Below are 26960 nucleotides of genomic sequence, written 5' to 3' on the forward strand. Positions count from 1 at the left end.
CATCATTTTAACAGTCTTCGTACACCATTGCTAACTGTTAACCAACATTCGATTTTGTGGTTTTACACCAATTGTGGTTGGTGATATCAACTTGGTAGGAAGTTGTTCATAATACTGACCATCATCAAATTCTAGTCTACCATTCGTAACACTAATATATGATATTTTTCAAGGTTCATATCACACATCCCATGTTGTTCTAATAAATTTGTATAGTAAGAATATGTACAGTGTGATAATATTCTAAATTCTTTACTAAGGATTTGTCAAATATTAATCCGTTCCTGTCAAGATTATGAATATTCACAATATTTTCTTTTCATTTTTTTGTTCACTTTGTTTTAAGTTTATTGATTATATTTTCTTCAGCACTTGAAGTGTGGAAATTGTTTGGTATGTGACTCCATCTGAGGGCATATGTGAGAAACCCTTGTGTGGCTCAACATGGCGACAATGAAATCGATGGGAACATCACTTGGAACATTATTATTATCGCACACTTTTTTACTCTCTCTCTCTCTCTTTGTGATGCAAAATCCTTCGATCTGTTACTGATATTCTATTTGAAAAGATGGAGTATATTTTCCTAAAGTCAAAACGAAATACATTTTCTCTAATAATAATAGTTGAATGTTTAGGAAATTAGATTAAAAAAAATCAAATATATTTCATGTGCAAGTAGAACACTTATCATTCAGGGAGTACGTATTATTAAATGAAAAATGTCAATTTAAAGGCATTTCTATGAAAATTGCTCGTAAAGTATGTTTCAGAAACACATCATCCACATTACAAAATACAATTTCATAGAAAGTTATAAACATAATATTTTGTTAAATATTCTACATTTCTTGTATTTTAATTTAGGCATCACGAAACCCCTATAACTGTAGGAAGACTAGCACAGTATACTCTCGCCTTGGACGCCATCTGCAGGGATCCAAGAAAATTTCATAATCACGACCTTGTAGGTAAGTCATGAGTGATTAGTGTGCATATTAATGTAGCATACTGTTGTATAGTTATGTTTTCCAATGTTTAGCATGGAATGGTTTTTATTTTTAACCATCTATACCCTGTGCCAGCTAACTGTAGACCAGGCTAACGAGAACAAGTCTCTGCGCAAAAAGTGACGCGAGACGGCTCTACCAATGAACAGTGAGAGAAACGGAATTGTGTAATGGGCGACGGGAGATACCCGATTTCCTCATGGCAGTGTTGCAAACTTTGGAAAATGATAATACCGTACGCACATGGCAAACGAACCGCAATGTCTCCAGGTCCGTACGATTGGTTTAAGAATTTCTTAGGGAAATATTAGGGATAAAACAACAAGTGCAAATTTTGACAAGCGTACGCAGAAGTTTCCGTACATGTACGGTCAGGACCGTACGGTTGGCAACGCTGCGTTTTCATCACTCGATTTTACTCCTCCTCCTCTGCCGCTATTCGCGGCCCTGCTCTACAGTTAGCTGGGACAGGGTATAGCTATGTGTCATGGAAACTCTACACTTGAAAAAACTGCCGGCAGAGCGACAGACTGCGAAAAAATTAATGAATGAGTGAAAATATTGGGTGAATCGACACATATGACCATCGTGCACCAAGGGAGCCCTTTCAGAAAGGTTTAAAGTGCAAGATTGCAAATGGACCTACAAAGGACATACACGATACATTAAAAAAGGTCAGGACACCAGGGGTGGCTCAAGATAACATTTTCACCGAACGAGCGCCCCCTATATTTCCGTCTGCCCCCATCTTTCTATCATTATTTTTAGAATTCTTCAAGTGTTACTGTTTTACTTAATACCTACATAATGACATCGAAGTAGAAGTAATAATCTCTCTACTTAAGTTACTACATTGCAATATTCTTATGTCAGGTCCGTACACAGGACTTTTTTTTAAATGCGTTTCTCTCTTAGTTCGGCAAATTAACAATGCTTTCAAATTTCCTTTAATTTTTTAATATTTTTTCTTCTCATTGAAAAGTAATGATAATTCAATGTTTAGAAAATATATAAATTAAATGTTGAATATTAAAATATTATTACAATAAAGAGCATGCCTAAATGCAAGTTGACAAAAAGATACATTTTCGCATCACGACTACCGTTCGAAAAAGTCGGAACAGGGATAAAACTTAATGGACTGTCCTGACTACATCGCTAAATCGGACGTCTGGCAGCCTTGCATCAATGATTATCAAACTAAAACTACCCAATATTGCAGACTACAGACTTCTACACAACAAACACATTCATTTATGCAAGAACAACATTCAAATTTTTACAAATTGTCAACGTTATTTTCATAGCTTTTTATAGGTTCGCATTTAAATGTTTCATGATTCAAGGGGAGGGGGCATGGTCCTAATGGCCCCTTACCTGGGTACGGACCTGTCATATTATGCAGCAGTAACTTCAATTAATTATTGTCGACAGTAAATCCAACTCCTTTTAAAACACCCGGTGGAGGCATATAGTGGTTTGGATCTCACTTTAAACTGTAGGTCCAGACCCGATTAGCCTTTCTGTGCATAAAGTGGAATTATAAAATAAACTCAAACAATCAAACAAGTAGCCACGCTTGTGTAATCAGACACAAAATTTTTGCAGTAATCAAAGTGTACACGTGTAGACCGGCAGGTTGGTGTAATGTAGGCTTCTACAGTTGTAACAAATTTCAACGTCTTACAGGTAATTTAACTGTTAATCAATCAACAGTTTTTACAGGAATGGTCTTGCGCAATCTCATCGAAATTTACACTTAATATAACTACGTATTAGAGATACGAGGAAATTAAAAAAATATTAGTAATGTTTTTAACACCCCCTGGAAAGTTTAATACCCCCCCCCCCGGGAGGAAAGTGACTATATTCAACACTGCTTAGTCATCCCTTTTAGATGGGACAGACGCCCCCGTATCCCTCTCGCTGAATCCGCCAATGCTTCTTGTTTATTTTTGGCTCACACCGGCTATTTTTGCGATTTCTAGCCAAAGTTGTAAAGTTCAGGTACTATTATATATGTTCAAAACTGTTAATGAATATCTTCTTATTGAGTGATGTTGTCCATTCTGTTATCAGCCAATGCATCAATTGTTAAGCAACAGTAGAAACATGAAACTGACTTCCTTTACTGCTCACAACAATGAAAAGAAACTTGTAGTGTGCAATTGCCAAGCGACAATGCAATATTTAGCTGCCAGGCAACGACGATTACTGCAGTTGTGTGGTTACTTGATTTCAATTTGAATTCGTGAAAATTAGTAACATTCGGGAAAAAAAAACTTAGTTGTTCTCGATACAGAAAACTGAGGACACACAAGGCGGTATGACGTATGCAAACATTGATGTGCTATTTAAAAGACTAACACAGCCATCTTGTTCTGGTTCGAACGTAGACAAATCACACGGTCATAATGAATGAGAAAATGTGGTGAGTAGTACAGATTAGAGGTGAATTTGCATGTGATCTTTCTGTACTTGGCGTTTAGGAAATTAGTATGAATTATAATTACGAGGAATCAATCATATCAGTTGACAACAAAAGTGGAATGAAATATAATAGTTAAACAATTCGGACGCCCCCGCAACGTGGATAATAACTGAAAACCCTCGCAATCATATCGCACAATATTGACAGTGAATTTAAACATCCATTGTTGACTGAATTATGTGTGGGGGTATGGCGGGGATTTTCCCCCCACAATAAAATATTCCCGGGAAAATAAAATTATTTCTATCCCTCCCAGGGATGTTTTATTCTCCTCAAAGGAAATGGAATTGAAAGGATACAGGATAACATTTCTTTACTGTGCAGGGCCTCCCCGATGGCGCAGTGGTAGCGTCGCCGCCTTGTAATCAAGGGGTCCCGGGTTCGATACCCGGTGGAGGAACATAGTGGTTCGGATCCCACTTAAAACTGTAGGTCCAGTCCCGATTGGCCTTACTGTGCATAAAGTGGACTTGAAACTCCAACTCGATCAAATCTTTACTGTGCAAGAAAACACAATTGAAATTTTTTGTGATTACAACAGCAGCTGTTTTCCACTTGGCATAGATAGTGCTGATATTTTGCATGTATTAAAGTACTTACAACAAAATTGTAGGTAAAATGGACATTGGGTTTGAACTTAAAAAAAGGTTAAAAAAAGGTAAAGTGCTCCCCTGTGCATAGCACCACGCCATGAAGGCGTATAGGGGGTGTGGGGGTAACGCCCCACACTTTCTTGATCCGGTCGTGAGTGGGGGTGATGTGATCAGCATCACGCCCCTGACCGCTTTTACCCCCCAGGGTTTCCCCCAGGTACCCATGTTATTCGACGCTGGGTGGGCGCCGGGGCCGCTTCCATCGTTAGAAAAGTTACCGGATTTGAACCGGCCGGGGATCGAACCTGGGACCTTTGTGTTTGAACTTGGCAATAGCAATTTGGTCATATTTTGGGTGATACTAGTTCGATAGCTACTTTTGTGCACAAGTTTCGGATTTCTTAGAAGGTGAATATATTGTTTCTATTAAATATATGTAAATGTTATCATAAGATTTAATGATCTGTGTTAGAAATAATGTTCTAAGGTACCTCGAACCGGAAGGCAATTGTTTACTTTACTCACCGGTAACAAATACCAATTTGCATACCCCCCCAAAAAAACTACATCCTGAGATGGTCACAAATACGCCACTGAGTTGGCACCTCCCTCCAAGAAAATAAGAAATTTAATTCGCAGACTGATTATTACTGTGATTATTATTTCTATTAATTATGTAGTTGGTGGCTAGAGCCATCAAGTAGTCAAATTCGCCCCTTCGTTGGTTACAACCATTTATTTGTGATATTTTAACGCCATTGAGATTACAGTAGAACAGCTAAGAAGAGAAAATGGTTGTTACCACTAAATATTTTGTCCTTAAAGGTCATTTCAGGGTCATATTGTGGCCCAAAAAGGTCAAGTATCAAAGTTATACAAGTATAGTCACGTAATGTATGAAAAGAAAGGTATGGAAGATGGACCAAACCACAATCCTGCCCAGGGCTCCAAAATATCTATGGGGCTGTTACTGTGTAAAAAAACAGTATTGTTCTGCCTGTTTAAAGTAAAGCTGTCTGCAGTAACCCACATTACTAAAGTTTTCGACAATGTGCTCATATTTTCAAGGGGAAAAAGTAGATAATACTATTTATAAGGTACTTAATTACAAATGATAACCTTTCTATTATTATTATAATTTAATAAAAGTGAATTTAATTGTTTTCATAACAATAATAATAGCAAATAAATGTATTAAGGTATATTTATAAAAACCTGCAGTTCATTTTGATTTTTTAAAAAATATGATTTCCGTTGCAAGCTAGTAGGTATACATGTAATTGTCATTTTTCCTCCTAGAAATTAAGACAGGACAGAAAATTATTGATGAACATTTTTAAAATACCTTTAATAGTGGCAATGCGGTTAGGAAAACTGTTGTGTTTAAATGTAAAACCTGGTAAAAGTTTGTTTTAATACACTTTATGCTTAGAGAGGCTGATCAGATGGACAAACTGTTCAAAATTGAATCCGAACCATTGTGCAATGTGCCTTTACGGGGGGATCGAACCAGGGTTCTCTAACTAAAAGGCAAAAATTTAAGGTAGATTCGAAACCTGGAAAGAAAATCCTTACGGGGAGTAGTTTTCTCTAGCTAGCCCCCTTCAATTTCAATGCTAGCTATGTAGACTGTACAGAAGAGCCCAATTTTATTTTTGAAATGCTCATTTTAAAACGAAGTGGTAACAAAACGCCTTGCTCATCTCGAGATAAATTACACATATCAAACGGACTGTAGTACGTTAGCTTGGACAATATGAACGCAAATTTGACATGATGAGCCTTTCGGATTTCAGTTTCGCTCTAATTTTAAAGGTAATTTATTTATCTCTCCAATTACACTTGCAACGTAACCGATAATTATTTCCTAGTATACGTCAGGAATTTTTATCAATACTTGCTCGTATTTACATTATTCTATCTACATTCCTTGACATGTAATTCCCTTTCAACAAAAATATTGTAAATAACTTCAGTTGGAGCAAATGCAGATATCACTTGTGTTTTACTTCTATTTTTGACCCACTACCCCACATCCGTGCATGATACTGTTTTCCAGACCTGTTAGTTACACACTCTCAGAACACCAGCTGTTAAGAACTTAGTGATTTTTCCAACATCTACAAATTCGTTTTACGAAATTTATCTCTTATCAGATCTCAAACTAAAAATTAAAAACAATGACATGAATGCAATGAAACGAAAACTATACAAAATATCATTAGCATAGTGGTGGATGTTCGAGAAATTGCCCAAAACTCACAAACTTTGATTTTCTGTTAAGTTGATCTGAATCATGCTGAATCAATTATAACAATACTATCAGTATCATTTTATATTGGCCATGTGTAACGATTCTAAGCAGTGATGATTATGATATTATAACAACATGTATATCATGTCTGTAAAGTTGACTATTAAAATAATGAAAGTATAAAAAAACTGTCTGCTGTAAGACCTCATTTTTTAACAGATTAGGTTTAACCCTAGAACACTATCATGTTCCAATATTACAGTGTAAGTAGCGCTACATAAATTTTACGTACATGAAGGAAACTATTTTTAGCACAACTTCTACATCATGAAAACAAAATGACGGTTCTTTTTTAACATTATTTTGTTTATTTTCCTTATATTGGAATTTTATTCTTCATTTTAAAATGTATAAACATGGTTTTATTTAACATAGAATATTTTAAGAGAATGTCTTAATTGACAAGCCTGTACGTACATTAAGAATTATGGTGAAAAGTTCGAACAATGAAAAACAAACAATAATAATATTCATAACGCTGTAAATAAAGAACGAATGTAATTTTAAAATCTTACAGGAAAATAGTGCATGCTTCTAAACTTTTATTTTCAAAATCTAACTATCCAAATCGAATTTACGAATGTTAAAATTACGTGAAAGATCTTTCTCGTTTTACTACAGATACGTAAAATTGACGTACAGTGCACAACCTAACAAACCAAATCAAGCCGATCAGCGCTTGCAGTCTCCTTACCACAGTGATGTCTCACTTCTGACAGAATGTCCGAGGCACTGCTAGGCGGAGGGGTGAGTGGATGCGAGGTGGGAGGGGGGAGAGATTTGAGAGCAAAGCATTAGTACATTTTATGTACGGTAGTGTTCTAGGGTTAAAACCTAAAGCATTCATACATTACCTTGTTATGGCTACTCGGGCAATCTTGCTTGCAGTCTCGTCAAAAAGCACTTTCAATTCAGTCCAGCACAATAAGTAGGCAATAACAACCATCGATTTCAGTTCCTTAGAATTCGTTACAAAATAATCAACACATTCTCATTCCAACGAATACATTTTCTTGCAAAGGTTTCAGTAAATGTTAGGTAGATTTTCATCAGCACATTTTTGTACAAGGACAAAACCACTTTAACACAAAAAGATACATCTGTGTACAACGAAAGCGATTAGGACACGATAACATTAATTACAGGTGAGTTACGAGTTATCATCTTCACCAATGAAAAGGTGTGAATTCGTTAAGTTTATTCTAACCTACCTATTTCTTATATCTCATTCGGACCATTCATTTCTGTGCAAGGGCAAAGCGGATTGGCGAAATATACACACAAAAAAATCATTTACAGACAACGTTGCAAGTTCTTTAAACTTAAGAAATGATAGAGAGCGGATTAGCGTTGTGAACAAGAAAGTCTTTATAATATCATTATACAACTTGCGTTTTTATGTTCTGCTATTTCCTTAAAAAAGTGTTGAAAATGTTGGGACAAGGTGCGAAGTAACAATGCTTATGAGAAAGACAAGTACACAGCTTTCGGAATAGCTGGAACACGAATGTTTCAACTTTCTAAACATATCATTTAACCTTCATAGCTTGTTGTGGATTAGAAACGCGAAAACTCCCCTTGCACATTTTTATACAGTTCACGTTCGAATAAGACAGTCTGTGCTAACGAAACTCAAGGCATGTTCGGACATGTCTGTGACAGGTTTACTCACCATAATTGTCTTGAAACTTTGCAAACCCCCCACCCCAACTCCCCAGAAGAAGTATTTAGAAAACATACTGTGTGGAACACGTACATACATATACGCTTAATATCGACAGTGAAGTCGGTATTTATAACAAGAAATAAAGAAATAAAATATACTCACAGAATACAACGCAGCCGTGTAAACGTTCATGTCCAGATGAATACGATTGTGTTTTTTGTAGGTGTGTACTCTTCCATTTATTCCTAGGCTATTAAAATATAGTTCAGGAAATGAACACAGTGTAAAATTACCATATATAGGTGTGTATATATAATGATTAATAGCGTCAAAATAATAAAGTGTTCAAGCAGTATTTGCTATCACACAGCACGTCGTACCGAATCAAGTTGAAACCAAATATGTCAAAGGAATTATGGGTAATTGAGTTAGTGGGAAAAGGATCTCCCTGATCGCACAACGCGAGAACAACTTTGCGTTCTGACGTCAGGCGAGGAATGCCTACGTTGTTAGGTTTGGTTCTCTTAGCATAAATACACTATAAATGTATTATTTATGCTACAATAACTAAACACAATAAGCCTAACATAAGAAATTAGGCATTTAGCATAATAATGAAAGTATTCGATGGTAACGTCAGAACGAAAGGTTGTTCTTCCGTTGTGCGATAAAAGGGACCAGTGAGAAAACTACAATTACACAGGCTGTGTCGAATAGTATTAATCTGAAAAGGCTAACGTGTAGGGACATTTTAAAATGTGGAAAAATCCCGTGTCATAAGAACAGTACTAGGATGAGTAAGTATATATTTTATGAAGTATTGTATAGGCTATGTCTTTCTTTTCATCTAAGTATTGACGGAACATAAAAATTGCATAGGAACGCATTGTCTACGCTGTATTGCAGATCCGACCTTAGGAAGGGGCTACTTGGGCACTTGCCCGAGGCCCCGCGTAAAAAAAAATATTTGTGTATGGTTTATTACGAGTTTAGAGGACGCTCGTGCTTCCTTATTATTATTATTTATTTTGAATGAGCACGCGAAACCTGAGTGCTCTATAACAATAGATTTTAAATAGGAGGTTCTTACCTATACACAATCCGATTTGATTGATTTCTTTATATCACTAATAAATATTGCTTTCGAGCTCTTTTTTGTTTTTTTGTAATATATCTGTATATTTTCCTACTCGTTTCTTAATAGGCTTAAAATAATTTTCGTTCTTTCAAATAATTATTGGTTTCATTTTTGACTACATATTATTACAACAAAAATAATAATATTATATTTTTAATTAGTACCAAAGTGGGAAAGTATGATACGATCGACAGTCAGAATGAAGAATTTTAAGAATATTGATATACAAGGTGATTAGTATAACATTAATAAATAGTTTTGAAAAAAACTTTTTCCTAATTTACATTTGTTCGTTTCACAGGTTCACTGCAGCACCACGAATCTGAGCTGGATTTTGAGTTCGCCCTGTCTTCCCTGGCTGTCTGCACGTCAGGGGCTCATGTCAGGAAGAGGCAGATCAGGAGGCTTCTGGAAATCGCAGAGAACAGGAGCAGCCTGCACAATGTAGGTAAGGAGTGAAACATTGCATGATCTGCACCAAATTGTTCTAGACTGAGAGACCGTAGACTGGAAGTATTATTTTTCTTGTTTTTTTCTTGCATTTATGGGCTTAACGACATGGATTCTCGACATAAATGCATTATAACCTGTACTCTCGACGAAAACACCCCGTGGCCTGTATTCTCGATGTAAACCCCGCGTGGCCTGTATTCTTGACGTAAACCCTTCGTCGACTCTCGACGTAAACCCATCGTGGGCTGTACTCTCGACGTAAACCAGTGTGTCCTGGACTCTCGACGTATACCCCGCGTGGCCTCTACTCTCGACGCAAACCCCGCGTGGCCTGTACTCTCCAAGTAAACCCATCGTGGACTGTACTCTCGACGTAAACCCCGCGTGCCCTGTACTCTCCACGTAAACCCATCGTGGCCTGTACTCTCGACGTAAACCCCGCGTGGCCTGTATTCTCGACGTAAACCCCGCGTGGCCTGTAATCTCGATGTAAACCCAGCGTGGCCTGGACTCTCCACGTAAACCCTGGGTACCCTAGAATCTCGACCCAAACCTCGCGTCGCCTGTAGTATCGATGTAAACCCTGTTTACCCTACACCTTCGACGTAAACCCCGCGTGGCCTGTACTCTCGACGTAAACCCCGCGTGGCCTGTACTCTCGACGTATACCACGCGTGGCCTGTACTCTCGACGTATACCACGCGTGGCCTGTACTCTCGACGTAAACCCCTCGTGGCCTGTACTCTCGACGTAAACCCCCTGTGGCCTGTACTCTCGACGTAAACCCCGCGTGGCCTGTACTCTCGACGTATACCACGCGTGGCCTGTACTCTCGACGTATACCACGCGTGGCCTGTACTCTCGACGTAAACCCCTCGTGGCCTGTACTCTCGACGTAAACCCCCTGTGGCCTGTACTCTCGACGTAAACCCCGCGTGGCCTGTACTCTCGACGTAAATCCCGCGTGGCCTGTACTCTCGACGTATACCACCCGTGGCCTGTACTCTCGACGTAAACCCAGCGTGGCCTGTACTCTCGACGCAAACCTTGCGTGGCCTGTACTATCGATGTAAACCCTGTTTACCCTACACTTTCAACTTAAACCCAGCGTGGCCTGGACTCTCCACGTAAACCCTGGGTACCCTAGACTCTCGACGCAAACCTCGCGTGGCCTGTACTATCGATGTAAACCCTGTTTACCCTACACTTTCGACGTAAATCCAGCGTGTCCTGGACTCTCGACGTATACCCCGTGTGGCCTGTACTCTCGACGTAAACTCCCCTTGGCCTGTACTCTCGACGTAAAACCCGCTGGGTTGTACTCTCGACGTAAACCCAGCGTGGCCTGTAATCTCGACGTAAACCCAGCGTGGCCTGTACTCTCGACGTAAACCCCCCGTGGCCTGTACTCTCGACGTAAACCCCCCTTGGCCTGTACTCTCGACGTAAAACCCGCTGGGTTGTACTCTCGACGTAAACCCAGCGTGGCCTGTAATCTCGACGTAAACCCAGCGTGGCCTGTACTTTCGACGTAAACCCCCCGTGGCCTGTATTCTCGACGTAAACCCCGCGTGGCCTGTACTCTCGACGTAAACCCAGCGTGGCCTGTACTCTCGACGTAAACCCCGCGTGCCCTGTACTCTCCACGTAAACCCATCGTGGCCTGTACTCTCGACGTAAACCCCGCGTGGCCTGTATTCTCGACGTAAACCCCGCGTGGCCTGTAATCTCGATGTAAACCCAGCGTGGCCTGGACTCTCCACGTAAACCCTGGGTACCCTAGACTCTCGACGCAAACCTCGCGTCGCCTGTACTATCGATGTAAACCCTGTTTACCCTACACTTTCGACGTAAACCCCGCGTGGCCTGTACTCTCGACGTAAACCCCGCGTGGCCTGTACTCTCGACGTATACCACGCGTGGCCTGTATTCTCGACGTATACCACGCGTGGTCTGTACTCTCGACGTAAACCCCGCGTGGCCTGTACTCTCGACGTAAACCCCCTGTGGCCTGTACTCTCGACGTAAACCCCGCGTGGCCTGTACTCTCGACGTAAATCCCGCGTGGCCTGTACTCTCGACGTATACCACCCGTGGCCTGTACTCTCGACGTAAACCCAGCGTGGCCTGTACTCTCGACGCAAACCTTGCGTGGCCTGTACTATCGATGTAAACCCTGTTTACCCTATACTTTCAACTTAAACCCAGCGTGGCCTGGACTCTCCACGTAAACCCTGGGTACCCTAGACTCTCGACGCAAACCTCGCGTGGCCTGTACTATCGATGTAAACCCTGATTACCCTACACTTTCGACGTAAATCCAGCGTGTCCTGGACTCTCGACGTATACCCCGCGTGGCCTGTACTCTCGACGTAAACCCCGCGTGGCCTGTAGTCTCGACGTAAACCCCCCTTGGCCTGTACTCTCGACGTAAAACCCGCTGGGTTGTACTCTCGACGTAAAACCCGCTGGGTTGTAATCTCGACGTAAACCCAGCGTGGCCTGTAATCTCGACGTAAACCCAGCGTGGCCTGTACTCTCGACGTAAACCCCCCGTGGCCTGTACTCTCGACGTAAACCCCGCGTGGCCTGTACTCTCGACGTAAACCCCGCGTGGCCTGTAATCTCGACGTAAACCCAGCGTGGCTTGTACTCTCGACGTAAACCCCCCGTGGCCTGTACTCTCGACTTAAACCCCGCGTGGCCTGTACTCTCGACGTAAACCGCAGCGTGGCCTGTACTCTCGACGTAAACCCCGCGTGCCCTGTACTCTCCACGTAAACCCATCGTGGCCTGTACTCTCGACGTAAACCCCGCGTGGCCTGTATTCTCGACGTAAACCCCGCGTGGCCTGTAATCTCGATGTAAACCCAGCGTGGCCTGGACTCTCCACGTAAACCCTGTTTACCCTACACTTTCGACGTAACCTCCGCGTGGCCTGTACTCTCGACGTAAACCCCGCGTGGCCTGTACTCTCGACGTAAACCCCGCGTGGTCTGAATTCTCGACGTAAATCCCGCGTGGCCTGTATTCTCGACGTAAACCCCGCGTGGTCTGAACTCTCGACGTAAACCTCGCGTGGCCTGTACTCTCGACGTAAACCCCGCGTGATCTGAACTCTCGACGTAAACACCACGTAGCATGTACTCTCGACGTAAACCCAGCGTGGCCTGGCATCTCGACGTAAACCCTATGTACCCTAGACTCTCCTCGTAAACCCACCGTGTTATGGACTTCAACGTAAACCCAGCGTAGCCTATACTCTCGACGTAAACATCGCGTATCCTGTACTCTCGACGTAAAATCAGCGTGGCCTGTACTCTCGACGTGAACCCCACGTCCCCACGACCCTCAACGTAAACCTCGTGTACCCGAGACTCTCGACGTAAACACCGCGTGGCCTGAACTCTCGACGTAAACCTAGCTTGGCCTGTACTATCGACGGAAACCCAGCGTGGCCTGTACTCTCGACGTAAACCCCTTGTGGCCTGTACTTTCGACTTAAATTCCGCTTGGCCTGTACTCTCGACGTAAAGCCAACGTGTCCTGAAATCTAGACGTAAACCCCGAGACCCTAGACTCTCGACGTAAACCCAGCGTGTCCTGAACTCTCGACGTAAATCCAGCGTGTCCTGAACTCTCAGCGTAAACCTAGCGTGTCCTGTACTCTCGACGTAAACCAAGCGTGTCCTGGACTTTCTACGTAATCCCATTGTGGCATGTACTCTCGACGTAAACCCAGCGAGGCCTGTACTCTCGACGTAAACCCCGCATGGCCTGTAATTTCGACGTAAACCTAACGTGTCCTGTACTCTCTACGCGAACCCCGCGGGGCCTGTACTCTCGACGTGAACCCCGCGGGGCCTGTAATCTCGAGGTAAAGCCCGCGTGGCCTGTACTCTCGACGTAAACCCCGCGTTGCCTGTACTCTCCACATAAACCCCGTGTACCCTAGACTCTCGACGTAAACTCAGCGTGGAATTTACTCTCGACGTAAATCCCGCGTGTCCTGTACTCTCGACGTAAATCCAGCGTGTCCTGGACTCTCGATATAAACCCCCCGTGGCCTGTACTCTCGACGTAAACCCCGCGTGGCCTGTACTCTCGACGTAAACCCCCCGTGGCCTGTACTTTCGACGTAAACCCAGCGTGGCCTGTACTCTCGACGTAAACCCCCGTGGCCTGTACTCTCGACGTAAACCCCCTGTGGCCTGTACTCTCGACGTAAACCCCGCGTGGCCTGTACTCTCGACGTAAACCCCGCGTGGCCTGTTATCTCGACGTAAACCCAGCGTGGCCTGTACTCTCCACGTAAACCCTGTTTACCCTACACTTTCGACGTAAACCCCGCGTAGCCTGTACTCTCGACGTAAACCCCTCGTGGCCTGTACTCTCGACGCAAACCCCGCGTGGTCTGAATTCTCGACGTAAACCCCGCGTGGCCTGTATTCTCGACGTAAACCCCGTGTGGTCTGAACTCTCGACGTAAACCTCGCGTGGCCTGTAGTCTCGACGTAAACCCCGCATGATCTGAACTCTCGACGTAAACACCACGTGGCATGTACTCTCGACATAAACCCAGCGTGGCCTGGCATCTCGACGTAAACGCTATGTACCCTAGACTCTCCTCGTAAACCCACCATTTTATGGATTTTCAACGTAACCCCAGCGTAGCCTATACTCTCGACGTAAACATCGCGTATCCTGTACTCTCGACGTAAACCCCGCGTGGCCTGTACTCTCGACGTAAACCCCGCGTGGTCTGAACTCTCGACGTAAACCCCGCGTGGCCTGTTTTCTCGACGTAAACCCCGCGTGGTCTGAACTCTCGACGTAAACCTCGCGTGGCCTGTACTCTCGACGTAAACCCCGCGTGGTCTGAACTCTCGACGTATACACCACGTGACATGTACTGTCGACGTGAACCCCACGTCCCCACGACTCTCAACGTAAACCTCGTGTACCCGAGACTCTCGACGTAAACCTCGCGTGGCCTGAACTCTCGACGTAAACCTAGCGTGGCCTGTACTATCGACGGAGACCCAGCGGGGCCGTACTCTCGACGTAAACCCCTTGTGGCCTGTACTCTCGACGTAAACATCGCGTATCCTGTACTCTCGACGTAAACCCAGCGTGGCCTGTATTCTCGACGTGAACCCCACGTCCCCACGACTCTCAACGTAAACCTCGTGTACCCGAGACTCTCGACGTAAACCTCGCGTGGCCTGAACTCTCGACGTAAACCTAGCGTGGCCTGTACTATCGACGGAGACCCAGCGTGGCCTGTACTCTCGACGTAAACCCCTTGTGGACTGTACTCTCGACGTAAACATCGCGTATCCTGTACTCTCGACGTAAACCCAGCGTGGCCTGTAATCTCGACGTGAACCCCACGTCCCCACGACTCTCAACGTAAACCTCGTGTACCCGAGACTCTCGACGTAAACACCGCGTGGCCTGAACTCTCGACGTAAACCTAGCGTGGCCTGTACTATCGACGGAAACCCAGCGTGGCCTGTACTTTCGACTTAAACTACCGGTGGCCTGTACTCTCGACGTAAACCCAACGTGTCTTGAAATCTAGACGTAAACCCCGTGACCCTAGACTCTCGACGTAAACCCAGCGTGTCCTGAACTCTCGACGTAAATCCAGCGTGTCCTGAACTCTCGGCGTAAACCCAGCGTGTTCTGTACTCTCGACGTAAACCAAGCGTGTCCTGGATTTTCTACGTAAACCCAGTGTGGCGTGTACTCTCGACGTAAACCCAGCGAGGCCTGTACTCTCGACGTAAACCCCGCATGGCCTGTAATCTCGACGTAAACCCAACGTGTCCTGTACTCTCTACGCGAACCCCGCGGGGCCTGTACTCTCGACGTGAACCCCGCGGGGCCTGTAATCTCGAGGTAAAGCCCGCGTGGCCTGTACTCTCGACGTAAACCCCGCGTGGCCTGTACTCTCCACATAAACCCCGTGTACCCTAGACTCTCGACGTAAACTCAGCGTGGAATTTACTCTCGACGTAAATCCCGCGTGTCCTGTACTCTCGACGTAAATCCAGCGTGTCCTGGACTCTCGACGTAAAACCCGCGTGGCCTGTACTCTCGATGTAAACCCCGCGTGGCCTGTATTCTTGACGTAAACCCCGCGTATGTATTCTCGACGTAAACCCTTCGTCGACTCTCGACGTAAACCCATCGTGTCCTGTACTCTCGACGTAAGCCCCGTGTAGCCGAGACTCTCGACGTAAACTACGCGTGGCCTGTACTCTCGACGCAAACCCAGCGTGTCCTGTACTCTCGACGCAAACCCCGCGGGGCCTGTACTCTCGACGTAAACCTCGCGTGGCCTGTACTCGCGACGTATACCCAGAGTGTTTTGAACTCTCGACGTAAACCCAGCTTGTCCTGGACTTTCGACGTAAACCCAGTGTGACCTATAGTCTCGACGTAAACCCAGTGTGTCCTGTACTCTCGACGCAAACCCCGCGGGGCCTGTACTCTCGACGTAAACCCCGCGTGGCCTGTACTCTCGACGCAAACTCCGCGTGCCTGTGCTCTAGACGTAAACCCCGTGTACCCTAGACTCTCGACCTAAATCCAGTGTAGCCTATGCTCTCGACGTAAACCCATCGTGGCCTGTACTCTCGACGTATATCCCCGTGTAGCCGAGACTCTCGACGTAAACCCCGCATGGCCTGAAATCTAGACGTAAACCCCGTGTACCCTAGACTCTCGACCTAAACCCAGTGTGGCCTATACTCTCGACGTAAACCCAGCGTGCCCAGTACTCTCGACGCAAACCCCTCGTGGCCTGTACTGTAGACGTAAACCCTATGTACCCTAGACTCTTAACGTAAACCCAGCGTGTCGTGGACTCTCGACGTAAACCTCGCGTGGGCTGGGATCTCGTAACAAAACCCGTGTGATTTTTGTAATCTCGACGTAAACCTCATGCAACCCTCAGGCTCCATGTGAACCACGTGAGGCCTGCACTCTCTACGTAAATATTTGGTTGCCTGGATTGTCGACCTAAACCCTATACGTTCTAGGCGCCAAGTTTACGTCCGGCAACGTAGCTTTTATCCGTAACAGTTTCTTCTCTCAAATGACAGTCTTAAAAATCACAGAAAATACGTCAGTGAGGTTCATATTTAAGGATGTGAGATATGCATATTGGAATATAATTCAATGAATGTTTAATAAAGAATATATCAATATACTATTCGTGAACAACGGTATTTATATTTACTTTATAGGCCAGTCAATACGGGGGCCAATAAAAAATAATAGGAAAGTTGGAACAAATTTTATTATCTTCAAGGGAGGGTTTTTAACAACAAACTAATTTTGCACCCCTCTACCACCCCGAATTTAGCCGCCATCTTGAAAAATGTCGCCCAAAATCATTTTTTTCTTACAAATATTTCGCCTGGAAAGCATTTTATAGCAAAAGAGGTTATGGCAAAAAATAATCTACATAAAATTATCTACAAGAACCGTTCTTTGAATTTTTCTTCTAGGATGCGCTGTTTGGGTGCTAGCTGAGCGAGAAATTTTATGTTTGGTCTGAAAGAGAAGATAACTCCAAAGGAGCATGTTGACTTTGTCCACAAAGATTGTTTCACAATAAAACGCCATTTTAATAAACGGGTCGCCAGATCGATACCCGTTGGAGACACATTGCACAGTGGTTCGGATCCCACTTTAAACTGTAGGTCCATAAAGTGGACTTAAAACACAAAAGCAACCAACTCTGTTGGTTTTTTGAGTCCACTTTATGCACAGTAAGGTAATCGGGACCGGACCTACAGTTTAAAGTGGGATCCGAACCACTATGTGCCTCCACCGGGTATCGAACCCGGTTGTGGGGGATGGCATAGGAGTGACCAGAGTCAATGAATGCTAAGTGGATTGATTTTTTGGCATGCCCATTAGTTTCCAGATAAAATAGATGAACAGCATGTCAATGCACGAAAGTCTCGTATATCAAGGGATAAGCAAGACTTTCAGTTCTTTTGTCAGTGAGGCCTCCCCGATGGCGCAGTCATTACGTCGTCTCCTTGTAATCAAGGGACCCAGGTTCGTTACCCGGTGGAGGCACATATTGGTTCGGATCCCACTTTAAACTGTAGGTTCAGTCCTGATTAGCCTTACTGTGCGTAAAATGGACTTAAAACTCAATCTCAATCAATCTTTTGTCAGTGTTCATCTCTCCCACCATTCCCTGATTTTGATGGCATGAAGTCAATGATTATGGAAGTAACAGGGATTAAGAAAACCAATCCTTCTGATGCTTATGATGTTGGAATGTCTTCAATGTTGAGTATCGTTGGTAAAATTTGGCAAATGTCAAGTTTGAACAAAATAAGAGAGTTACTCACTGGAGCGGTCACTTCTGAAGTAAAAATGAGATGTGTTGTATCCAGTTGATCCAGAGTTTTCATTTAATAAATTATTTTACTAAAAAATCACAAGACCAATTCAGAGAAAACTATAAGTACAAGCTTGCCCCATACCAGTTATAGCTGATGAGGTAAGGATGTGGACAACCAAGAAGCCTTCTCTTAATGATCCTGTTTGTACCAATCGCTGAGAGACAAAGATGCTGCATCGCCAGATTCTTCGCATTATACCCTGTAAACGCCTTAAAGATTGCGCAAGGGGACTTGTAGCTGTAGAAAAATTGGGCTAAAGTGTTCAATAACGTGTTCAAAATCTGACACTGTTGCATTTACTTCTTGATTGGTTTCGAAGAGACACGTGCCGCTTCCGTCTGAAAACTCCCTTCCTCTACTATACTTTATTCCGGGAATGTCTGTAACAAGGCCGCGTGTTACATTTGAGAAGGGGAGAAATCTTGTGGGTGGGCGAAGCTGTACATGCTCCTGTTAGCGGTTAGTAGCTGCAGTCGTTTTTCCTCCACCATGCAATTATATTCGCTCTCACGTATTCATTGGTCGACTTACTGTCTTCTCGAGTTACTACTTGTGCAGACCCTTGTCTTCGTTCGCTCGCTCCAGATATTCCAGGGACAGAGTATAGAAGACGAACGGAGCTTTCAGATGGAAGCAGCAAATGTCTCTTGGAAACCAATCTTAAGAAATAAATGCAACTTTTCGAACTGACGCGACACGGCAAGCTGCACGTGTCACTCCAACTGGGCCTTGTTCTCGATACCGTGCTTTGTAGTACCTCGTCAGTTGTGGGCGCATACACGGTGAATGTTTTAGACTAAAGGGGGCCGTGTCATCACTTAGCTTTGAAATCCCTGTGTAGATTGTGGCCTGTTGCTCTTGCTTCGATCTGCAAGCTTACTTCAATTCTGATGATCTATTCCACATTCACTTACAAGAATTCTTGCTGGTAGAAGACAAGCGATGTTTTGGTTTCTAACAGTAGCAGAAATAAACACATTATGTTCATTTGTTTTATGTTGAATATTACAAAATGATGTTTTAATTAATATAGGGGAAGAGGGACAAATATGAAATAGGGGTACAAATATGGAATACCATTATATCTCGCCTGGTAAGTGCTGCACTCTAGCAAGAACTACGTGAAATGCCGGGCAGTGTCCCTCACCACCACAGGAAGCAGTTAGTTTGAATCTCGAGGTTGAACAGCGCGCTAGAACGAGTGTTGTGGTTCCCGCCCAAAGTGAAAAGTTTTGAGGTAAGTACCGTTTTGCCTTGCGCTTCTTATTAGTACACAGAATGAAAATACATGGTATACAGTTTTGTAGCATATCAATCAGGCTTTATTCCGGTATTTTGCGTATATTGTTGAGGTGAGTTTGAATATACTTTTGGCCCTCGATACTCGTAGATAACGGTGGCTCAAATATGGAATAGTAATATTCCATATTTATACCCCATTTATGTACAAAAATTATTAACGTGGACTTGCATGTGGATCCACACCCGAAGATGCAGCAGGACCTTCTGCTGGAAGTGAAGTGGCCACCTCACCTGTTCCTGCAATTAAGAAGAGGCAAGGGAGTAGGGGGAGGAAAGCAGGGACCTCTTATATCATATCCTGACTTCATCACCATATAAGACTTCCATTGAAATGTCCACTGCTGTTAAGCAACAACCAGTTAAAAACAATTGGAAAGAAGGGAAATCGCCATTACCAAAAGACTGCGAATCATCAGACTCGGACAGCGACGGCATATTCAGCGTGCGAGATGACTCTTCTGATCTCAGTATGTCAGATGCCAGAACACCAAGTAGCGATGATGCTGAATGTCTCTTCTGTTCTGGACAATTTTCTGATGATAAGCGTGGAGAAGAATGAGTTAAGTGCGAAATGTGTGATATATGGACTCATACTGAATGTGCAGGATATGATAATGGACTTTACATTTGCAATTTTGGAAGTAGGTAAATACTGCCCTCATAATCATAGTAATACAGACATGTACATTTCAGAAACTTTCTCATATTTGTGACTTTACAGTGTTCATTTATTTCATGTTTTTACTATAATTGTGTTTATTGTGTTTATATGTTCATTTTCTGCACAATGTTGCCAGTATTCCATATTTGTACCCCATTTTCTTTTGGAGCAATCATGTCAACTTTTAGGAAAATGTTATTTGCAAATACTTACTATAATGTTACGTAGTCTAAACCTTATATTCTATTAAAGAACTAATTAAGGAAGAAGAGGGTAGTTTCTCACATACTTTCTTCAAAAAATGTTCCATTGAATGGTCAAAAACAAAATGGTATTCCAGATTTGTCCCCCTTCCTCTACATATAATACCACTTAAGAATATATTTTCAAGAAGAGTCCTTACAACATTTATAATAGGCATTTTAATATGAAATAAGGCTTCAAGCTGCCATGCAAAAGCGTTTTCTTTTGTTTCGCTCTTTCAGAATGGAGCAGGAAAAAAGGTGAAAATACTCGATTCTCTAGCGCCATAATGGTGCTTCCTAGAAGAAAAATTCACAGAACATTTTTTGTAGAGAATTTTATGTAGATTAATTTTTGTCATAGTCTCTTTTGCTGTAAAATGCTTTCCAAGCGAGATATTTGCAAAAACCTGATTTTGGGCGCCATTTTTCCAAGATGGCGGCCAAATATGGGGTGGTAGGGGAGTGCAAAATTATTATGTTGTTAAGGACCCTTTTATGAAGATAATAAAATTTGTTCCAGCTTTCCCTATTTTTTTTCCTTATTGGACAACAAAATCATCCCTTGTTGACTGGCCTGTTAGTTACTCTTAGAAGATGATGGCACAGAAGATGATGTGACAGAAGATGGGACAGAATGGTTGTGGCTTATAAATTCATCAAAATGTACAAGAAAGGATCCTAAACAGGGTAATTATTGTAAATGATAGGCGTCCGCAGAACTATATTTTTGAATATGGTGCCATCTAGGTTGTCTCTCTTAACTAGATTTGGTAGAATTGTCTAACTTTCTTACCCAGTACTCACACACGCTGGGAAGCAAGTAGAATGAGTGCAGGGGAGGAAATGGTCACAAACAGGTGGGGAAGAGGAACTGGAATTCTGACATATGGATATATCCGTGAAAAAATGTAATTTTCAAACACGGGCAAGTGGCGTCCCGGGAAAGATTGAAACTTGACGCGGGACATATTTCTTAAATAAGGGACTGTCCCGTAAAATACGTGTCGCATGACAACCCTGGCTCCACAGCCGTACAAATGTCCCCCTCCCGGCCCCCCGGTCCAGTAGCGTGCCAAGGAGGCTTGGTGGGGGTCATAACCCCTCTCTGGCCCAGTATTCCCAAAAAGAAGAGAACCTCAAAGCCGGGAAAAGATGGCAAAATGAGGACTGATTACAAAAAAAAAAAAAAAAAGTATACTTAACTCCTCCCCCTCTCGAAAATTCTAAGCACTGCACTGCCACCGTCATGCTTTGATTGCTCGGAAATGTTCGTATACATTTAAATTGCCAATTACACTCTCAGCAAAAGTTTTCAACAACTGCGCATATTCTAATATCGAGTAACTTATTTTTTCCAAAGTTTATTTTTCTTTAGAATTTCATGCATTTAGTTTAAACCAGACTGAGCTTCATAGGGCATAAAACGAAAGCTTTGTCTGTATCACTGTAAAAGTTTTATTGCACTGTGCATAAGCTGGGAATAAAACAACAAAAAACTCTCTATCGACTAAAATATTCGTAATCTTGAAGCTGAAGTTGCTAGAAAATTCTACTTCTCATTTGCAAATTCAAAATCCTTGTTCGTAGGTTTAGAGTTGAGCAAACTTTACGTAACTTGCCGAACTTCAATTGTTTTCTTATCCTCCTTTTATTTCTTTGCAAGATACTCTCTCCATGGTTCTGATGGCCCTCAACTGCATCGTCAGGGAACACAAAAACAGAAACCTGGACCACTACGTTCGCAAGCCACTGCAGAACTTGGTGAAGGAGCAGAAACCTGATGGTAGTTTTGGAAATCTCCACAGCACGGCGCTGGCGGTCCAGGTATGTAAAGTGGGCTTTTGTATAATGCTGCCACGCAGCGGCAATATGTCACACTTTTTCCACCTTAGTTTTAAGCCAATGCGGTATCATGCGGCCCTTCGGTTGGTTTTGTGGTAATAATATTCAAGAGAGAGAGTATTGGGTTCTTTTTAAATAGTAAGGAAGTATTGTGCCTTATTTTTCTGTAAGGAAAAGAGAATATCCTTGTAGTTACTTGCACAGGAGAAGATAACCTAAGGTTTTTACTTAGGTATTAGGATTTTTTTAAAAAAAATCAATTTATGGTGTCAAAGCGTTTCGGAAAAACTCAGAAAATTTCAGGGAAGAGCAACTCTTACTTTTTCAGAGGAGTTAGTGAAACTCTTTTACTTTTTCTCTCGTACTTTTTGAACTCTTGCTCAATAATTGCAATTCGGTTAATTTTTACAGCCTTACGTGGTTGTTTTTTGTTTGTCTTTGTATTTCTCCCTGTTTTAAGTCAATGTGTGCCTCTTTAGGCTGATCAGAACGATGAAGATGAATTTGATGAAGTGACATCCATGCGAAGGCCAAGACTTGAACCTGGGACCGTAGGTGGGAGAAAACATAATTAGAACACTCGGCCACTGCAGGGAGGATTACTTTTTCAGATGAGTAACTAACTCAATTACTTTTCAACAAGTAAGTAACTCTCTCTTCGCCCCTAGCCCCAATAAGGGTATCGCCGTAAAATTCACAGCGTGTAGAGGGCATCAAGGTCTTATTGACTCAGGAACGCTCATACATTTTCGGGTGCGGGTTACCCGGCTGCTGGTTAACTGGATACTCGGTTCCCGAACCAAAAGTCTACCTGGGTCAGGAAATAAGATCGAGTAGTACCGGGATACAGAAGCGAACATCTGGTATCCATAAACAACTCAAAAAATAACGTACGTGGAAGGGAACCAAAAGTCTGATAACCTAACGTGAAACCAAAAAATCGGATAACCGATTAGGGAATCGAAAGTCGGATAACGGAGTGGAGAATCGAAAGTCGGATAACCACTGGGGAATCGAAAGTTGGATAACCGGGTTGGAAATTTCAAGTCAGATAACCGGGTGGAAAATCGAAACGGATAACGGAGTGGGGAATCGAAAGTTGGATAACCGGGTGGGAAATCGGAAGTCGGATAACCGGGTGGGAAAGCGGAAGTCGGATAACCGCTGGATAATCGAAAGTTGGAGAACCGGGTGGGGAATCGAAAGTCGGATATCTGGGTGGGGAATCGAAAGTTGGATAACCGGCTTGGGAATCGAAAGTTGGGGAATCGGGTGGGGAATCGAAAGTCGGATAACCGGGTTGGAAATCTCAAGTTGGATAACCGGGTTGGAAATCGAAAGCCTGAAAACCGGGTGGGGAATCGAAAGTTGGATAACCGGGTTGGAAATTTCAAGTCGGATAACCGGGTGGAAAATCGAAAGTCGGATAACCGCTGGGGAATCGAAAGTTGGATAACCGGGTTGGAAATCTCAAGTCTGATAACCGGGTTGGAAATCTCAAGTCAAATAACCGGGTGGGAAATCGAAAGTCTGAAAATCATGTGGGGAATCTAAAGTTGGATAACCGGGTTGGAAATTTCAAGTCGGATAACCGGGTGGAAAATCTCAAGTCGGATAACCGTGTGGGGAATCGAAAGTTGGATAACCGGGTGGGAAATCTCAAGTCGGATAACCGTGTGGGGAAACGTTGGATAACCGGGTTGGAAATCGAAAGTCGGATAACCGTGTCGGGAATCGAAAGTTGGATAACCGGGTTGGAAATCTCAAGTCGGATAACCGGGTTGGAAATCGAAACTTGTATAACAGTGTGGGAAATCGGAAGTCGTATAACCGTTGGGAAATCGGAAGTCGGATAACCGCTGGGGAATCGAAAGTTGGATAACCGGGTTGGGAATCGAAAGTCGGATAACCGGGTTGGAAATCGAAAGTCGGATATCCAGGTGGGGAATCGAAAGTTGGATAACCGGGTTGGAAATCTCGTCGGATAACCGGGTGAGAAATGAAAGTCGGATAACCGGGTGGGGAATCGAAAGTCGGAAAACCGGGTGAGGAATCGAAATTCGGATAACCGGGTTGGAAATCAAAACTTGTATAACAGTGTGGGAAATCGGAAGTCGGATAACCGCTGGGGAATCGAAAGTTGGATAACCGGGCGGGGAATCGAAAGTCGGATAACCGGGTTGGAAATCGAAAGTCGGATATCCGGGTGGGGAATCGAAAGTTGGATAATAGTGTTGGAAATCTCAAGTCGGAAAACCGGGTGGGAAATCGGAAGTCGGTTAACCGCTGGGGAATCGAAAGTTGAAAAACCTGGTGAGGAATCGAAAGTCGGATAACCGAGTTGAAAATCGAAATTCGGATATTCGGGTGGGGAATCGAAAGTTGGATAACCGGGTGGGGAATCGAAAGTCGGATAACCGGGTGATTAATCGAAAGTCGGATAACCGTGTTGGAAATCGAAACTTGTATAACAGTGTAGGAAATCGGAAGTCGTATAACCGGTAGGAAATCGAAAGTCGGATGACCGCTGGGGAATCGAAAGTTGGATAACCGGGTGGGGAATCGAAATTTGGATAACCGAGTGAGGAATCGAAAGTCGGATAACCGGGTTGGAAATCGAAACTTGTATAACAGTGTAGGAAATCGGAAGTCGTATAACCGGTGGGGAATCGAAAGTTGGATAACCGGGTGGGGAATCGAAATTTGGATAACCGAGTGAGGAATCGAAAGTCGGATAACCGGGTTGGAAATCGAAACTTGTATAACAGTGTAGGAAATCGGAAGTCGGATAACCGCTGGGGAATCAAAAGTTGGATAACCGGGTGGGGAATCGAAAGTCGGATAACCGTGTTGGAAAGCGAAAGTCGGATATCCGGGTGGGGAATCGAAAGTTGGATAACCGTGTTGGAAATCTCGTCGGATAACCGGGTGGGAAATGAAAGTCGGATAACCGGGTGGGGAATCGAAAGTTGGATAACCGGGTGGGAAATCAGAAGTCGGATAATAGAGAATCAGATAAGCGGGTGGCGTTTTAAAATCGGATAATCGGAATGGGGACCGAAAAATCGGAACCGAAAGAATATACGCCATTGAGAAAAAAATAACATTGTATGCTAATAAACAAACACTGTCAGAAATTCAGAGAATTATGAGGTATACCTTGAATGCTCTACACACCCACAAACTATAGTAACTGAGCAGATTTTGTTGATTCCAGGCGCTGGTAGGATGCAACGAGACGACTCTGTGGAACCACTCCTCCGCCACCAACTACCTGTTGTCCCAGCAGGACCCCGAAGGCTTCTTCGTCGACGTCTACACCACAACGGAAGTGGTCCTCGGCCTCAACGGACGGGGCTTGCCGTTCATTAGGAACACCAGCTGTCATAGGAGACCAGCTACGGTCGGTAAGGCAATACGTAACACAAGATGAACAATGGATAATATTCATTGGGCACTTGCCCACCCCCGAGGTTTGTGGAAACAGTTAATGGAATTGGAATGGTGAAACGGTAGCGATATTTTACAACAGAAAACATTGTTTTCTGTAACTTACAGGTCGTATGTTACAGCAACAATTATTATTATTTTATAGTAGTACCCATCGATTGATTTAATGATTGTTTTCCTTTATCTTACTTCGCTTTTTGTGCCACTTTAGGCTAATTTGCTAAGATGGGGAAGAGTGATGACATGATGAAATTGATGAATGGACACTCGCAAACATCCATGCCGAGGCCGGGATTCGAACTCGGGACCCCTGGCGTCGTAGCGCGATGTAGTAACATGGATCAGAGGTGCCATGAAGGACAGTAGATTAATTGGTCTCTGACTCTGATTGATATCTGTGAATTGTGAAAAAGTACAAAACGAAAAAGAACTGTTCATCAACATAGTGATAATGTTTATGGAAAGCAAGGAAGGCGAATACGGTTTCTGTCTAAATAGTAGACTTGAATCTGAACTTGTATATAACGCCAAAGAATTTTCAATTCAATTTGAATTGTATAATTTGTGGTGATAGTAGTAGTACTATAGTAGTAGTAGTACAGCGTGTCCATAAATATACTGTCATACTTTAAAGTGGTATTACGTCGCTTTGGATAATCGTATTTAAATTAAATTGGTGACATTTGAAAGAAAAACTCAAATATTTTATTTTACAACTCATAGACATTGAATGTGGCCCACACGAGTGGCCCTGCAGACATCAAGGCGATATTCCCATTCATGGCACACACGCTCCAACATATCCACAGGGATGGACTGGATTGCAGATGTGATGCGAATTTGCAGTTCTTGCAGGTTTTGAGGCAATGGGGGTACATAGACACAATCTTTTATGTAACCTCATAAAAAATAGTCATAGACCATCAATTCAGGTGACCTCGGCGGCCAATTGTAGAAGACATTATCATCATTTCCGGCACGTACAATCCATCTTCCTGGAAGGGAAGTTCAACTGCTGACTAGCTCTACGTACGTACAAACTTCTTAGGACTACGAACAAATGCCTCCCGCACTTGTTCCACAATTCCCGTATTGAGAGGTGGTCTCCCTGAATGGCCTTTCCTTTGATGACATATGCAGACACGATCCACAAAATCCCGGTACCACTTCAAAATTGACGTGTGTGAAGGAGCCTGATTTTGAAACCTTCGCCTATAAGCACGCTGAACCTTCACCAAACTCTGCGTGTAATGATATTCTAAAACACAACAACTACGTTCTTAAATCTTCTGTAATAACAACACAATTTTAAAGGAAAACATTCACATGTAACCTGCCTGCCTGCTAAATATCCAACAAT

At 43.2% G+C, this 26960-nt stretch overlaps 1 protein-coding gene across 1 annotated transcript in view; it reads left to right on the forward strand.

Annotated features, from left to right (window-relative positions):
* The window catches only part of LOC145982702 (uncharacterized protein CG3556-like), a gene marked incomplete at its 3' end in the record, with an annotated part of 219909 nt that extends 194352 nt beyond the window's left edge, over positions 1–25557 (forward strand). The window contains exons 3-6 of the mRNA XM_083116070.1: positions 868–971; positions 9514–9660; positions 21972–22132; positions 25368–25557. Of these exons, the coding sequence (XP_082972196.1) occupies positions 868–971; positions 9514–9660; positions 21972–22132; positions 25368–25557 (602 nt within the window). The remainder of the gene's footprint in view (positions 1–867; positions 972–9513; positions 9661–21971; positions 22133–25367) is intronic.
* Between the last annotated feature and the right edge of the window lie 1403 nt (positions 25558–26960).

The sequence above is a fragment of the Lepisma saccharinum genome, unplaced genomic scaffold (genome assembly GCF_977018435.1).
Source record: "Lepisma saccharinum unplaced genomic scaffold, izLepSacc3.1 HAP1_SCAFFOLD_345, whole genome shotgun sequence".
NCBI lineage: Eukaryota > Metazoa > Arthropoda > Insecta > Zygentoma > Lepismatidae > Lepisma > Lepisma saccharinum.